A 17725-nucleotide genomic window follows, 5' to 3' on the forward strand; every position below is an offset into this window, starting at 1 on the left:
CTCAAACAGAAAACCATTATCTGATACCACTTTTAATCATATTTTGTTTTTCAGTCATGTACAGGATACTCAATTACAGGTCATATTAGGTGGTTCTCACCTGATTTCAATGAAGACCATGAGTCCTGCATGAAGATGATTTTCTTTTAAATATAGGTCCTGCTCAGCTGAAAGTGAATGGCTATCTTATTTTCCCATAGGCACAGGTCCTCTTCTATTAGCTTCATACATACTGTTGATACTTAATAATGAGTTACCCTTTCATAATAGACCTGAAAACTTTGTGTAATTGGTTCCAACTCAGATCTAAGACACAGATGTGAATAATACAACAAATATTCTGATCTCTCAACCTACTGGTATTGATTGCCTTGATTGGCCAGTTTACCTTTCAGAGAAGACAGAGACTAAATCAGTGACAGAAATTATCCCACCAAATTTTTACAACTGGGAAACGGGCATCAAGTCCTGGGGCAACAAGATGTGAGTCACTACAGGCCAAAAAGAACTTTTCAGCAACCTTCATAATGAAGATATCCAAGGCCATATCATAATGTTCTTCTGAAGAGAACTGAATGAAACTCTCCAGGCTCTAAAAGTGGTGAATGTCTTCACCATGAGTATGTCAGTAAGGTGCAATGAAACTTGAATGCCTTTTATTCCCAAAGGACATGCCAGCAGCCCCTACACAGCATCCAGTTTGCAGCTATTTTGGTCATCAAAAGAAGGCAAAGAGAAACCACCAAAAGTCTTTTCATGGCTCAAGGGTGAAAAAATGAATCCATCCTGGCTCTGGTAGAATCAGATACGACCAACACATAGCATGGGAGACTTTCCAGCCTTTCTAGAAATATTAACTTGGGACTGGAGAAAAAAAAATCAAAACCCACACCAAAAGAGCAACAACAACAAAAGCAAGAAAAACAAACCACACCCAAAAAAGGGCAAAAAAGTTAAGCTTCAGTGATGTTCACTGAAACCTACATACAGGTAAGACAGGTCTTTCCTGCTCTTTCCTGCTCTTTCCTGAAATCATTTTTCAGACTAAACAATATCTGAACTAGTCCTTTTCTTATGCTGGCTGGAATATAACTGCTCAGCTCATGCAGGTCTCTGCCAAGCCTGGCAGGCAGCAACTGTCAGCAAGGCCAGACAAGCTTTGGAGGTCATCAAGTCTCTCTGTGAGCTTCTGAAAGATGTTTCACTCTCAGGGTGATAAAATTTTCCAATACCAGACAAGATATATAGCTTTTTAGAGTTATCTAAGACACAGAGCTTTGCTAGGTTCTAGCAAATCAAAATTGCTCTCAATGAAGCCTCAATCTGTCAAAAATGATGTTCAGTCCTTTGATAGATTGGGTCCTGAATGCCCACTTCTTATCACTGGTGGGAGCATGTCAGAGTGTGCCTGTTCTTGGAACTCAGAGGCACTACTGTGAAAATGCTCATTTTGGAAAAAGCACCCCAAAGTAGAAAATCTATTCCCCTTCTGGACACTTGCTGCCCAAGGATCCCAAATCCTCTAGAGGTATCTCCCAAACCCCACAGCACCCAGCAGAGAGAAGATAACTTTATAGAACAGGATAGAGCTAGGAAGTGGGACTTGCCCCAAATCAGAGAGGTTATCTGTGACATATTCAGAGCTGAATCTATGTTCTCTTGGCATACAAACCCACATCTTCACAGAAAGACTACCCATTTCTTTGTACCACAATACAATGAAGAGCAAATATTATCTTCAGTTTTGACGTAAAGGTATATAAAGCAGACAGGCAAAGCAAGGCATAGCATAGTGACAACAGATCATACATAGAAAAAATAAAATGTCAGCATAACTTACAGGAGCTGCGTTGTTTTTCACTGTGACACTCGGAGTTGTGGCTCGTAGTGCCCCACTCACACCATGGTAGTACTTGAAGCAGATCTTTGTTTCAGCTAAAAAAACCCAAAAGGGACATTTAAGGTTAGAAAAACTGCCAGGGAGAAGCTGGATGATCAGCTGCAGCTCACAGGCACAAGGCTGGCAAGCAGTTAAATTGTGAATGGTTCATTCTGTCTGTCTGGCATGACAGGATACCTCCTGCTTCTGATCTTCCGCTTTGCCAGGGTGAAATTTAGAGTTTGGTTCACGGATTCAAAACAGTTAAAACCCAAACCTCTTCTGAGCAGAAGTTACCACAGAAGACATTAGAGCACCTGTTTCGCATCCTTTAGGAAGAAAAAAAGTAGGGACATACAAATCTTCCCTGTCCAGACAAACCAAGCACTAATGCATAGAGAAATTGAGGAACATCCTTAGGGCAAGATTGCATAGCTACTCATTGACAGGTTTCACTGTGCCAATTTGTTCTGGCCTTGGTCAGGGTAAGGACAAAGATCTCCACAGATAACTGCTCTGCCAGTTACTACACTGAAGTACTACTACATTTTTCAGGAACAGCAGAGTACCACCAGATCCCACCTTAATATATTTCCACTGACTTTTAAAGATTTAAATTAGGTGATAAACACAGGAAAGGTCATAATTTTTGACACTCGTGGAACTGTTTTTTGCCACATGCAGACATTCAAATAAATAATTTTGAGGGAAACTCATCTCAGTAATTGTATCAAGGCATAGAAATGAAAACAGCTTCTTGTTAAACAGCCCCTCACAACCCACTTGTCTGCTACAAGAAGGAAAGATAGTTCCAGCCAGCTTCTGTTGGTCTGTGACTACAAACAGATGTGAAGTGCTGTTATTTGCCTAATTGTCTGGAACTGGTGACCTGCTGGAGTACATCCTGGCCTGCCTGCTGGTATGCAAGAGTTTTCTTCCATAATGAACTAGATGTGACCTGGCCCGGTATGTGCTTACATACAGTCAGGACACAGCACTTATGCATGGTTACATATGTAACAGGTATGTTTGTGGGATCTGAAAAATGCCTGCTTAAATAAAAGCAGCATTCACATCTTCTAGTTTTAACTGAATAATGACATGGAAATGTTAATCTCTTCCATAGCATACTTGAAGGTGCTTCTCATAACCAAGAATTTCCTTAACACCTTGTTTTGCAGCTGCTGCTGAAGCTCAGGGAAAACACCAGCTTTTGCCTGCACAGCCACAACAGTGCTTACTGTAACTACAGTGCCTATGTATAAAAAAAGTAATATACAAATTGCATTGCAGTTTTAACACCACTAACAAAATAAGCCAAAACACTGCAGCTGTGACAAAAGATTATGCAATATTAATAGCTGAGACTTTGGCCACATATTATGGTGCCGTGATCTGCTGCTTGGTAAATCCAAGAAACAACCCTGCAGAACTCCAGGTAGATGCAAAGCTTGGGATGTGAAAAGTGGTGGAGACCCTCAACACTGCAGGCCTGGATTGCTTACCCTGACATTTACACAGGAACATGGGACAAAAAAGAAACTGTGATCTTTTTTGAAAGACAAAATAATTTTACAAGTGCAAAGCCTTCCCAACTTTCACATGTGACTTGGGAAATGAAAAGCAAAGATGTTATGTTCCCAAGCATTTCGAGCACTACTTGCTTTCAGGTGGCTTCCCAGTCCCCCAGCCTGACGAGTGCCGCAGGAATGCACAGTCCATTGATGAGAAGCACAGTGCCAGTGCACGCAATCTGTCACCATACTTTTCATCCCCACAGTCTGTTCCTCATCAGACAACCAGATGCACATTTCTGCTCACACAGTGAAAATACATGCTTGTCCCACTATATCCACAATGTATACATATATCCCATTTACTTCACAGCACTCCGTAAGAATCAGAACAGATGACAGACTCCATCAACACCTCCATGAGGGGCTGTAGAGCCCATCCTGGAGTTGAATTCATAACTATACCCCCAAATGAAATTCTGCAATTTCAAGAGATTTGCTTGAGGTGTCAGTGCAGCTGAGCAAGCGACCCTGCTGTTGCACCTGGGAGCAGCAGTTGTTTCCTTTTGGCAGCGAAAAAAGCTGGATGAGCCTATGGGACAGAAAAACTGCAAGTCCAGATTGAATTTTCACATTGTAATTTTCTCTACAGGACTTTTAACAGCTCAGCATCTAACTCATTTACATGCTGAGAGGACAGCAAAAGCTGAGGATATCACAATAGCTAAAACATGTAGTTCTCACCAATTATTCAAATCTTAATTTTCCTCTCCCCTGGAGATTTTTAGCTACAGTTTTCATGGAACATTGAGAGCTAGAATAAAGAGAAGCTTTTTTTTTTTTAATATATTTATGAACTTGTGAAGTTAATAAAATATAACTTCAGGTATTAGCTTGTATGACAATGTTCAGACCCCACAGCAGGAAATCTTGTCGTAGGTTAAGTAGAAAATCAGTTACCATGTGCATCAGGAAAAATTTAAAAGAATCCATTTAATTAAACAAAAAGTCTTAGAATAGAAGTAGAGAAGAATATATCCATGCATACTTAATCTGGATATTAGTACCACTTTCAAGGGCAAAGGATTACTAAGATGACTGAATATGTATTTGGAAAGAGCCATGTGGTATTACAGGTTCCTCTCAGTTTCACATTACAATTTTGAATTTAATTTGCAACCAAACTGCCTGAAAACTGGCAAGAAAGCAACTCAAGAGAGATGCAAGTATCATACCCAATCCAAAACAGCGGCAGAGTTGGAGCCATTCATCAAGCAGTGGTGATTGGTGATTAATGAACATCAATGAGAACAGATCTGAGAAAAAATGTCTTCTGGAGAGCTTTTTAAGTTGAGGAATTGCTCTAGAAGCATCAAGGAAACAACATTTTCTTTTTTCTAGATTTCTCCCAACCCCTTTTGCTCATTGTTTCCAGATTGAAAATATACAAATGTCTGTTTTCAATGCAAAGATGAAACTTTGGCAAGTGTAAAGCTTGCAAAATTATGTAGAGTTTCTTTATGTGTAAAAAGGCCACTAGGACCCTAGTTGGCCATTTTTTGGCTATGAGCCATTCTTTCCAAATAATATTGTTGGTGCCATGTTTTTCATTGCAACACAGTCCCAACATTTTAATTCATCTGAAGATTGCTCTTGCATTCCTGAATCACGTCTGAGGCATTTCCGAAATAGATACAGAATCCTGCAGGCTTAGTACCACTGCCTCTGCAGATAAACAGAAAGCACTGGAAGTATAGCAGTGACATAAATTAACCTGAATGTTTTCCAGCTGGCATTTGTAAATAATTTGTACTTACAAAAACTTTTTGGATTGTAGCCTTGTAGATTAGCTTGTTCTGGAATAAAGGAGACCATTTAACTCTGTCCTGCTGCCCTAGCTACATGACACAGTGCACAGGTCAGGAGCAGGTGTTGTCAAGTTAATCCCCAGGTATAAATAGATGTGCACCATTGTTATTCTCATCTTTAATTATCTGGAGATCACTGGGTCCAGTAATGAAGTTCTGATGTTAAAGTCAGGAAGTAATGAGGTTAAATTCTTCTTTCAATTAGCAAAAATGCCAGTGAAACTGGTAAATCTTCCAAGAGATGAGATGCCCAAAGGTGTTTAGAAATAGTCATGCCTGTGGCAACTACCCAACTACTCAGCAATTCACACGGATCAAGAACAAAACAGCATTGTACTCCCTTTACACAAGGCTTGGTATCTCCATTTGTGCCACTTTTGGCTGGAGTAGAGTTAATTTTCTTCACAGTGGCTGGTATGGGGCTATGCTTTGGATTTATGTTGAACATAAGGTTGATAATGTAGAGATGTTTTTGTTATTGCTGAGCAGGGCTTGCACAGAGACAAGGCCTTTTCTGCTTTTCATAGTGCCACACTGGCCAGGAGACTGGGAGTCTATAAAAAACTGGGAGGAGACACAGCCAGGACAGGTAACCCCCTGACCAAAGGGACATTCCAGACCATATGACATCATGCTCAGTATATAAAGTGAGGGGAAAAATGATAAAAGGGGGGAATATTTGGAGTGATGGTGTTTGTCTTCCCAAGTAGCCATTGCACATGATGGGGTATTGCTCTCCTGGAGATGGCTAAACACCTGAGTGCCCACGGGAAGTGGTGTTAGAATTCCTTGTTTTGCTTTGGGGGAGTGAGCAAGTGGATGTGCGGGGCTTGGCTGCTGGCTGGGGTTGAACCGTGACTCCATTATACCATGACCATGTCACAGCTTTCTGCTGCATTGGTATAAATAAGAAAGTCCCCAGTGGTATGCTCAGATTCACCACTGTAACTATTACAGATGCAGAAAAAATACAGCTGCCCCAAAAGAAGGCACAGCAAGGCAGGATAATCAGAACCAGACAACAGGAGGGGTGATTCTGTTTTTCTCCTTGCACCAAGCACGTGTGCGGGCCACAAAGTTTACAAGGAAAGGAGAAGAACTGTGAGGTACTTCATCACTGGACACCACAGAGACCACCCCTCATTCAGAGGAAAGCACTGAGAAGTTTGATTTTTGACAGAGAAACTCTGCCATGGGGCTTCATCCCTTTCACAAGAAAAAAAAGCTAATTTCACAAAAATGATTTCACTATCAAAACCCTGAGTTATCTCAGTTACCAAATCAGTTCTGCAAATTAACTGGAACATTAATTAACCAGCTCAGCATTACTCAGGCAATAGTTTACACTGCCTCGGCAACCACCCAGCCTTTAAAAACACTCCTTATGAAACTGAAGGGAGAGGAGATAAAATCTAGTAGGGTCTGCTGATGAATTGCAACTGGAGGTATTGAAGGTTGAAAGTCTCTAAGAAGTCTCCTACTTCTCATAATCCAGCCACTTTCTTGTCAGTATTATTAGTCTTGTTGGTTTATTTGATACCCATTCCCTTTAAAATACTTCCATTCCTACTCATCTTCCTCATTCCTTCAGAGCTGTCAAAACTGCCCTAAATGTCTTCTCAAAAGTTCATTTGCTGTTATAATTCTCTGTTCCTTGCTTACTAAGATCAACCGGATCTCAGAGGCATAGTTTTCACTTAAGGGTGGATTTATTCTTTCAAACATAAAAAAAAAAAAGCTCTGCCAAGATGACGCAGTTTTCCTTGTTAAGCTAAAAAACCCCCAGAACACCCTAATGAGTATTTCAAGGAAGACTAAATTATATTCTTCGGGGGTGGTAGGAAGCATCAGCTGGTGTTTGGTAGGAGTGTGAGATGCACCTGGGACACTTCCACAAGCATGTTGTGTTTTACTCCCATGACACTCTTTGTTTCAGTTAAATAGCTGAGGTGACTAGGCATAGCTAAGCATTTCTCAGTGCTGTAAAAACCTCTCAGAGAAGGAATGCCAGTCTTAAAAACTGAGTCATTTTTGATCAATTCAATCCATTACTAAAAGAGCTGTTGTTGCTTTTTTGGGCAAACATTGTGCATAAAAAATGAAAGATGTCAAAACCAGTAATGAAAAGGTAGCTGTCTCTGGTAAGTGGTTGGGAACCAACTGAACCAAATCAGACAGCAAAGCAATTAAGTTATGAGTCATAAAGTTTTCCCTAGAGAGGAGCCAGAAGTGGAATAAACAAACATATGATGCTGTGCTACAATCAAATCGCTGTGGGGCCAGCCTAAATTAAAGTAGCCACAGTGATGTCTAGAAGTGTAGACAGTATGTGTCAAAGGGAAGACTATGAGTCAATGGAGGGGGAGAACTGTTTGAATACAATGGGGAAACTGGGAGAGGCATATGAAAAAACCAGGACAAGGAATTACAATGGGAAGCCAAAACAGAGAGAGATTAAAGGCAGTTTATATGCAGTGTTGAGGGACTACAGCTGAGTGAGTAAGCAATGTCCTTGAGGGGAGGAGAGGGTTGAGATTGTAACAGAATCTCTGCACAGAATGGGACAGGGAAGAAAGCAGAGCGACTACAACTGTGTAAACAAGACTAAATGAGAAGAAAGCAGGAAAGAGGCACAAAGCAAGGAAAGGCAGACAGGGACAGAAGTCCAATCTGAAGAAGAAGGAGTTACGGGGACCTTCAGGAAGCACGGAGCACAATCTATAAACAGTATCAGCAGCTACCTGTGAAACCTGATGTGTACATCATGTCCACCTCTCATCCCTGACCTGCCTTCTCCACCTGCTGCTGCCTCCAGCACCCAACTCCTGTTTATGAATTTCACTGGAAGTGTAGAGAGCAGGTAAATTGTGCAACACAAAGAGGTGAAACCCAGAGTTCCTGCATCAGCATGAGCCTTTCCCTAAGCATCAATAGTTTTTAGATACATTTAGGCAGTTTCTCACAATACTGTACTTGCCCTGTCAGCAAAGAATTAATACTCATAAGATAAAAGGTAAGGTTATTACTGGCAGATCTAATTTGTACTTACAATGTTGATACATGGTATTGTTTATTTCCATCATGTAGGCCTGCTGCTGCTCCATGCAAACAATGGCTCTTATTTCTTGTGCTTTATCAGAAAAACTGCCTGTTCCAGCCATTGGCTGTCTCCAACACGCAGTGGTGACACTACAGCCTTCAAGCTTTGTTGCTCAGCTGCCTATGGACCATGTATTTCCTTAAGCTATGAACTGCACCTGCTCATAGTATTTGTTTAGAATCACAACTGCCTACAGCTTTCTGAAAGTGCCTCAGTTTTTAGACAACTAACTGTTTAGTAACCAAACAAGGCCTAAACAGATGTGTTTCCTTAATCCCTGTTGCAGAATTTCTCCCAATTTTCTGATGACTTTTTCCTTGCCCTGCTCTAAAATGCGCACAAACACTTAACAGGCTTCTTTTGAGAAACTGCAAGACTTTAGATTTTGAAGTCTCACCTTTCAGATAACTATAATGTTTCCCAGCAAGAAAGAAAGAAGTATCTGGAACCAGAATTAAGGCTGACCAGTACATATCAACAATTTGAGGCAGAAATATTTGCAAGGAAACCCTAATAGCTCAAAAACAAGCTGTAGAACACTCAGAAAATTTCTAATCATGTTTTAACTTAAGCCAAAAATCTACACTTGTCAAGATACAGAAATGCACAGTTAGAACATTCAAATAACCTTAATTCTGCACCAATAATATATTTCAATATTTGTAGTTGTAACTGGTAGTTAAAGAACAGATCAGATTATCTTAGTTTTCTTTTTTAATCTTGTTAAAAAAAAAAAAAAGTTGTTTCACAGACTGTTCCTTCCCAAGGGTTGCACACTGAGGGTTGGAGTTATCTCCTTTATAATGGGAGAGCAGATTATTATAATTTCTTGTATCATTGATTCTTTGTTCCATTGATCTGCAGATACTCTCCACTATTGACTTCCACTTTTATTTCCTTTGGTTCATAATTTGATTCAGCAGCTACCTGCCATGACAAGAGTAGTAGGGGAAATTAGTACATTAATAACTAATGTGTAGTAACAAATCTTCATAATCAGTGGTCCAATCTCCTCTATCCTAACTTCACTTGTTTGAGCCTGCAGTGTTGCAAGCTCCATACTGTATTGATTTTAAGCCTAGCTTTGGATAATCAACCTCTATTACTATGCTGTTCATATGAAGTTACATGTATCTGCTTACCCACGGGGAAGTTTTTCAGGTGTGGACTCCTGAGCACAAGACAAAATCACGCCATGTTTGCCTTATGAAAATAAAGACATCTACGAGTTTCTACTGCAGGACAGATATGACAAAGTGGGTCTGTAAACTGCTATTCAGGGAAAACATAGATCTAATTTCAACAGGCTGCTGCTTATGTGCTACCCTCATAAAAGCTGTCCTATTGGCAAGACTCATTATTAAAGAATGCTAGCAGCTGGAATGGATGTGTACTTACATATTTCAGCACTTTTATATATTTCTCCATACAGGAAGTACATCCAGCACTGCTGATTACTGAAGATGTTTGACATTTTTCATTATAAACCTTTTTTTCAGATGCTTCTACATTTTCAAATATACATTCATTTGGAATAAAATTTCGTGCCCGCTGGATGCCTGCCCTGGACCTGCAGAAAGGCACAGCAAGAAAATTTCATCCAGAACTTTGTAGCTGAGGGTAAGGAAAAACCATGGTGTTTTCACCCATGAAAAAATTCTGAAGATCTTTTTTTTTTTGACCCCCAAGTTAATATGAGCTTAATATAGTGACTTCTGCTCCATATCTCCCTGTGTTCCTGTAAAAAGTACATTAAAATTCATCTAACTTATAAGCCTCTCTAAAAAATTCAGTTTGATATGCTCATTTGAGATATCTTTGATTTTACAATCTAAATGCCCAGGAAATCCTAGCTGTGCTGAGCATGTTCCAAACTGGTAAGACAGGCTTTTTCTGCAATACAGATCTAAGTTTCTCCTGGCTGTGCCCCATCTGGAAGCAGGAGGACTGCATCCCTGGGTATCTCCCCAGTATCCAAGTAGCATGAAGAGGAATATGAATCCACTGCCAATTTGCCCCCCTTGAAGGAAGAGACAGAGGCAGCTGAGGGTATTAAGAACATAGGGCGGGGAAACAGGAGCCAGGACAAAACCAGGTGAAATGGTGAAGGAAAAACCACTCTGATATGTGCTGGTCATAGGCTTGAGTAGAGAAGGGATCTGGGGGGAGCTAGTATCAGAAGACTGTTTCAGTCTTGCTAGAACGAATGAGCACTGCCAGCTGCCTTCACGGTGGGAACACACTGCACGTATGTGAGCTCTTGTATTCAAGCTCCCAATTAAGCAACTACAGGGAGATGGCAATGGGATCTAAGGTCAATCTGCTGGCTAAAACTCTCTCCAGACAGGCAGGAATTAGAATGCATTAAAATCTGCAGCCATCCAGTGTCCTTCATGATAGTCCAGTTCATCACAGACAAGGGTCTGTACTATCAAAGTGCCCAGTAAATCTGGCAATTAGATTGACAGCTGGATTCGAGGCAGGTTGAGTGAGGCAGAGTAGATCAAGTCAAAGCTTCCACAGATAGCCATCACAGGGAAGGTCAGTGGAAGGATGCCATTGCCCACACAGTAGTTAAAGATGCTAAATGTCTATAATAAAAAGGTGTCTTAGCACTTTTGTAGCTGAGAGGAGAGCGTGCAGTTTGTGTTGGCACATCTGCAACTATCACCCCAGTTCTTAAATTTTATTGTGTAATGTGAGTAGCAAACTTGAAATTTGATTTGCTAAGACAGTTCACAATCTCGAAAATAATAATTTCCTCCTAAAATTATCTTCCGATGGGGGGTGGGGGAGGGGGCTGGGGGCAGAAAAGGACAAGGACACAGCCTTACCGTTGCTGCCACTGAGTCATCTCTCATTACATTCAAACCAACCAAACTGTTTCTTCCCTATTCATAAAGACAGCAGGATTCAGCCCAGAACAGGCAAGAATTTAATCTGTTTATTTAAAGTTAACCAAACAGTGGTATCTCTCTGCTTTGCCTTTATGGACTATTATAAAGAAAGGACTGATAGGCATCAATCTGTATGAATGAGAGTTGGAAATGGGAGGGGAGGGTTGTAACAACTTACCTGTCTTTCATCAAGAGAAGGAAAGACCGTTTAAGAGAGACATGTTAGTCATTGCAAACAGCAAATTACAAGGGCTGAACTAAGACTGAGACTTTAATGAAATTCCGGAGCCTACGGGCATCTAATGGTTTTATGTAAATGAGCTTAGGGATGAGTTTTTCATCATAAGCATTAGCAAGTAAGCAATTTATTTGAGAAAAACTTGCAATCATCAAAGTATTTTAACTGTGTGATGGTTGAGACCATAATAACTGGAAAACATGCCTAAAATTTGCTCTCTGGTCCTTAGTACTCATGCACATTGCATGAAAATCACCATTGCAGGCAAAACCTAACACATGGTTAATCTTATCTTAGACAGATGATCTAAAATTACTTCTGAAATGCAATGGTTACAGCACACTAAGTTTTTAAACAGCACTTGTTTTAAAATGGCTCATCATCTTGGTTACAATGGACTCAACATTTCTTTACCAAAATTGAGTATTAGAAAAATAATCTCTACACATCCAGTACACTGGAAATGAGCCCTTTCAACCTCCCATACTGTTTCACTGTAGTAGTGGCCTCTTAGCTACATTGGAGTCACTGATATATTCAGGGAAATAATTTGAACAGGAAATATAATGCCTAACTGTGTTTTCAGTTACACCAATATATATTAAACTACAAGATAAAGAGACAGAAAATGAGTATACAGAAACATTGACACCCCTGGGCTTCATTCTGAGTGTCATCAGAGGCACTGTGAAGGTGACTCAGAGAAGACAAAGGTATAAACTCTATGCAGTAACACACAGCTCCACAAAAGAGGAAGGATGGGCAGAGCTGAGGACCTCTCTCCTCTCTTCACTTGGATGTACAAACACTGTGTTGTCCCAGATGAACCAAGCTCTTATCAATTGCCCTTATCACAATATATCCTTTAGGCTCCCAGGTATTATGTCTGCCTCAAGTTAACTGCCTCTTAGAGCATATGCCTGTGAACCACCAGCTCTTTGCTTTTATCAGGGCAATTGTAGTTTAAAGTCTTAATTAAATACATATGACTGGATTATGCCTTCAGGCACAGCCTTGAGCAAGAAATAATGCATGAACTTCAGAAGCCAAGTGCCTCAAACATAGCCCTCTCCATCACAATGTATTTTCATTCCCTTAATCTCAAAACATGGGTGTATCTTTAGATTTATAGAAGCAGAGAATTACATCAGCTTTATGATCAACAATTAGTATTTAGGAAGGCATAAACCATAACTTTACCCAGTGCTTGCTTTGTGACAGGAGAGGACAACATGAAAAGGGATACCTTGCAACTCTGAACTTGGCCAATCAGGGAGGAAATCATGTTTTCATTTACATTAGTAGCACCTGCTACAGCACTTGTTGAGCTGGTCTTTAATCACAGTCTGATAACTGAATTTTACCTTAGAAACAGAACATTCCCTTAAGTCAGTCTTTCTTCTTTTTTTCCCCCCAAGAACGTTAACTTTGAAGACCAGTGCCAAAACAAACCATCCTAATGCTCACCATTCCCCTAGCTCCTCTTACATGTTACGTCCTTTCTCGTTACTGTTGGGGTTTGACTCATTAAATGCCATCACTCTGGCTCTTTCCTGCTGCAGATGGGCAGGAGAGGGGAAAAGAAAAAAAAAACGTGAAAACACACACTAATTTCATGAGTTAAGCGAGATAGGACACTGGTAGGAGGACGCACGGAAGAAAGGGCAGACAGGCTCTAAACTTAAAGTTGCAAAGTGATTTAATTACTTAACTGAGTTGGAGGATAAATGAGAAGCAAAAATAAACTTTTCATACACTATTTTGTTCACTCACTCCCTTCTCTCTTAAGAACTCATTTTTTTATTTACCCCCTTTCCTCTTTCTAATTAAAAGTTCTGGTGGGGGGCAGGGTGTAGGGTATTTTCTCAGTCTAAAGAGCAGGTCTATAAATCTATTTTTCACCATGATTCTTTTACTACAAATACTTTTTATCTCTACTTATCTCTCTCTCTCTCTCTCTCTCTCTAGACAGTTTCTCTGCTTTCACCCTCTCCCTCTTAAGAAAAAGTCTCGCTGCTCACCCCCCCTTCTCTCTTTTCAAACTAACAGCACAGGCAGGGGGCAGGGTAAGGGGTTTGTTCTCTGGTCAGTCCAATCAGGGAGAGGGGTTCTCTACTTAGCCACAGGGTCCCTCCTATGAGAGACAGTCCTCTGGGAACTTCTTTGGCGTGGGTCCAATCTCACAAGCAACATCCCGCCTGAATTCTGCTGCTTTGTGAGTCTCTTTGTCCATAAGGTGCTGTGCAGATTCTCCCGAGCCAAGGCTGCTTCCATCCCAGGAGCAAGGCCTTTCCCTCCCTTGCAAGGCCTTTGCAGTTTTAACTCTTTAGATTAGACTCCAACTGGATCACAGCTTTCTCCAGGAATCCACCTGCTCCTCTGGAGTGGGCTGTGGGTGGATTTCTGCATCCTTGTGGACTCCATGGGCTGCAGAGGGAACCTCCTGCTCCCCCCATGGCCTTCACCATGGCTAGCAAAGGGTTTTCAGCTCCGGTGCCTGGAGCACCTCCTCCCCCACCTTCTCCACTGACCTTGGCATCTCCATGTTGTTTTTCCTTCACATATTTTTACCTCCACCTCCTCCTCTTCTTCTAACTACAAAGAAGTGCCTGCCTACCTTGTTTTGACTTATTCTTAAATATGTTTTCACAGAGGCGTAAGTAGCACCTCTAATTGGCCCAAACTTGGCCAGCAGCAGGTCCATTACTTTCAGAGCCATCAGAGATTGGCTCTGCTGGACTTGATGAAAAACTTCCAGAACTTTCACTCAAGACACACAGGAGACATCTTTGTGCCACTCCCCACTCCTTAGACACTTCTTCAGGCTTACTACAACAGCTTTTGAGGAGTTTAAATTTCTCTTAAATGTTAAAAATACCTTGGTGATGTTTTTAGGCCAATCAAAACCACCACAGTTACTCTGCCAACTCTGTCAGCCAGAAGCTCTGTTTATTCACATTTCTCATATCTGCTCAGTCACTATAAGAGTGCTTTAGAACAACAGTTTATGTTTTTAGCAGCCAGACCATGCAATATTAAAACTCAGCATTCTCTCTGATTGGGAGCTATTACAGTCAGTCAAGCATGTGCCAAGCAGTACACAAAGAGAGTCTTGCAATCAAGTCTTTGAGCAACAAGATGTGAATGTTACCCAGAAAAAATCCTTTGCATTTGGATGTAAAAGAGAATCCAAGAGCTTAGCACCATTACTTGAAATACCATAATAAGGGCTGCTTTTCTATTTTAATACCTTCTTCATAATTCAATATGCACATATTCCTTGTCTCTACTCATATCTAAACATATTTTAGCCTAATATTTCCATGAAAATGAAGTAAAAAATGGTCAATTTAAGAAGATGGTGGAATGAACATTCAAAATGCTTGTAGGAGCAGCTCCCTAATGTTCAAATGGTTTCAGTTACCCACCACACTGAGCATGTTATTGTTCACTGCTACTAATTTTAATCACCAAATTAAAGAACTAATTTTGAGTGACTATGGGAATTACACATCCTACAACAAAGACTGTTCATTGCTCTCATAGTACAAACACACTAATACAAGTGAAAGAAGTCATCAAAACACTCCTTTTGATTGAAATAAGAGCTCACAGAAAAGAATAAGAAAAGATATTGTGATAATCTCTTAGACAAGGGGGAATGGTTTACATGTACCAAGACAAATGCAATGGCAAGCATGACTATTCATATTCTTCTCTTTCTGGACTCTGACTCAGAGCAGAACTACCTGAAGACAGTTTTGGAAGAGAGCAGTTTTTAAAATATGGACCAAAATGAAGGTCAGCAGTTCAGGCTGTGGCATTAAAGTCACAGAAAATGTACAAGGCAGCAACCCAAGGGGAGGCATGCACATCTTCCTTCATCTTGGAATTATCTGGTTTTATTTGCAGGGCATGTTACTGTTCTACTCAGTGTGAGGAGAAAATGAGGACAGTTACACCTGTGTTTTGGCACTGTAACTGTACTGAAGGCAAAAGACAGTCACGGCATGATAATAGTGCAGTGGAGCTTGACACCTCTGGCATACCAGTTCCTGGTGTCACCATCTCGAAAACATTTTATTTCTTTCCACGTTACTTTTTTCCTTCTTTGCGGAAAGAAAACGAACAACAGCGAACAATATTTAATTCTAGCACTAAATACTTCTGACTTCATTTAATACAGGGTGAGATTAACAGCCCTACACTGAATTATCCAATAACCATAATTTCCCAAAGTTCATTTGTTCAGAAAAACAGCGTGCTTTTAAGGTTTTTTCTTAGTACACCAAAGACTTACCTGCGTAGGTCTTGTAAGAATTAATTAAACAGAAGAAAACAGACTTCTGTGTCTTCACAGCACAGAGCCGTTCTCCTGTTTATACAGCTGAAGCATTTATAATTAATTGAGTTCACCCACTCAGAACCATGAGTCTTGAATAAAAGCTTCGTGCTAGCTATGCTGCTGAGGTATGGGTTTTTTCCCTTCTCTTCTCCTTTTAGCCTTACAAATGCTTTTCTTTACAACAACAGAGTCCACCTTCCTTCCATTTGCTGAGAAACCACTGGTAGAGAAAGCATGGTCACATCCTTTGGTTCTCACAGAATCTTTTGAGCCATGACACTGTTTGGAGAAAACCAGCCAGTGCAATGCTTTTGAAAATGCTGTGCTACATCTAGGTATAGTGGATAAAATCCTGGCCTTACTTCTTTAAAACAGTGCCACCAGAGTTCCTCTCCCATGTACCACTGCTTGAGATGGCCCACGTGTGGCTGCTCACTCATTGAGAAAACTCCTTTTCACAAGGGCATTTTGATTAGGTGCCACTGCTACGGTGCCTAATGTTAATTTCCCTGGGAATTTATAAGACAAAGCACAAATTTTCAAGAAGGGAAAGATCAAAAGGCTGCTAGGAAAGAGGTATTATACCTGTTATTACTTCTCAATTTAGAGCTCCTTCTGCAATCTCCTATTTCGACATATTTTTTCTTCTTTTCTAAAATGCCAACTTCTGTTCACTATTTATTTTTCAATCTAATGATTAAGGAAGAAAATTGCTGTAGTCACAAAATGAAACACAACGTTTTGAAGTCCAGCAATTCCAAAAGTATCTCATATGATAACGGTAGAAAGAAGGGGCTACAAATGGGTTACAGTAAGTTGAAGGACAGGATAAAACACTCTGACTGTAAATAGACCAGTGAATCTAATGCTGAGCACATTGGATGAGTGTGTTTTCAAGTGCAATAAAAACAGGGAACTGTAGGGGAAAAGTTACTATGAAATAGATGCTGCATTTGTGGAGGTTAAAAAAATTACTGTCTTCTGACATATGCTGGAGTAACAAGGAATGGAAATGTAAAGGAAACAAGGGGATAAAGAATCCTAAGCAGCACAGACAAGTTATTGCAGACTAGGGAAAGTTTCTTCTCTGGCAAAATATATCAATAAGCACACTGGGAGATTGCAAAAATTTGTCTCCAAATCCTTGTTAGTTCCTATTGACCACAAGACCATACACAGATGCCAGCCTGTCTGTCCCCTGAAGGTGTGTGCCTGGTGGCTGGCACATTCCCTCTGACTCTGCACTTCCCTGCTGGTGGAGGTGCAGGGTCCTAGCAGTGAGAGCTGCAGATGTTCGCTCCATTGGCAGGGCTGACAACACCTGCAAGCCTTCAGAGCTGCCATCCCAAAAGCAGCACCTCCCGTCTCGCTCAAGCCCATCCAAGCTGAAATTCTGCAGTCACACACACATAGGTGACAGATGGGAAACACTATTAATTTTTTTATATAAAGGCTAAGGTCTCCAACCACAGCATGCTTAACTCCTGAGGGATTTACTGGACTGTGAAAAGGAAACCCTAATGCAAATCATCAATAGGCTGAGCAAGATCCAACAGCTGTTAAGTGCCAAAACACGGTGGGATGACTACACAGTGCAGACTGCAGATAACCTAGTCTATTTTTAAAACACATTTTTTTCAGAAATAAGCTTTTAGAGTACCTAGACCAAAGCTGAGGCAAAGGACATCTGAGAAAAGGAAGTAATAGTAAAGATGATTCTGGAGTAATTTTCCTTTGAATCACCTGCATATTTGTAACTTGCACTATTGCTAATTTATACCTAGGTGTATTTTACATATGTTTTCCCCCTAATTTGCCAGTTAAATGCAGAAAATTATGACAGTCCTAATCTTGACACTCAAAGTCATGCCTTCTATTGACCCC

The 17725-nt window shown here is 40.6% G+C and overlaps 1 protein-coding gene across 6 annotated transcripts in view; it reads right to left on the reverse strand.

Moving 5' to 3' along the window:
• HECW1 (HECT, C2 and WW domain containing E3 ubiquitin protein ligase 1) overlaps positions 1 to 17725 on the reverse strand; it is a 250791-nt gene that overhangs the window by 115700 nt on the left and 117366 nt on the right. For all 6 annotated transcript variants that reach the window (XM_085051546.1, XM_085051545.1, XM_085051541.1 and 3 more), the window contains one exon: positions 1841 to 1935. In XM_085051546.1, coding sequence (XP_084907672.1) covers positions 1841 to 1935 — 95 coding nt within the window. The remainder of the gene's footprint in view (positions 1 to 1840; positions 1936 to 17725) is intronic.

Source organism: Lichenostomus cassidix, chromosome 2 (assembly GCF_008360975.1).
Source record: "Lichenostomus cassidix isolate B80296 chromosome 2, HeHo_3.0, whole genome shotgun sequence".
NCBI classification, from domain to species: domain Eukaryota; kingdom Metazoa; phylum Chordata; class Aves; order Passeriformes; family Meliphagidae; genus Lichenostomus; species Lichenostomus cassidix.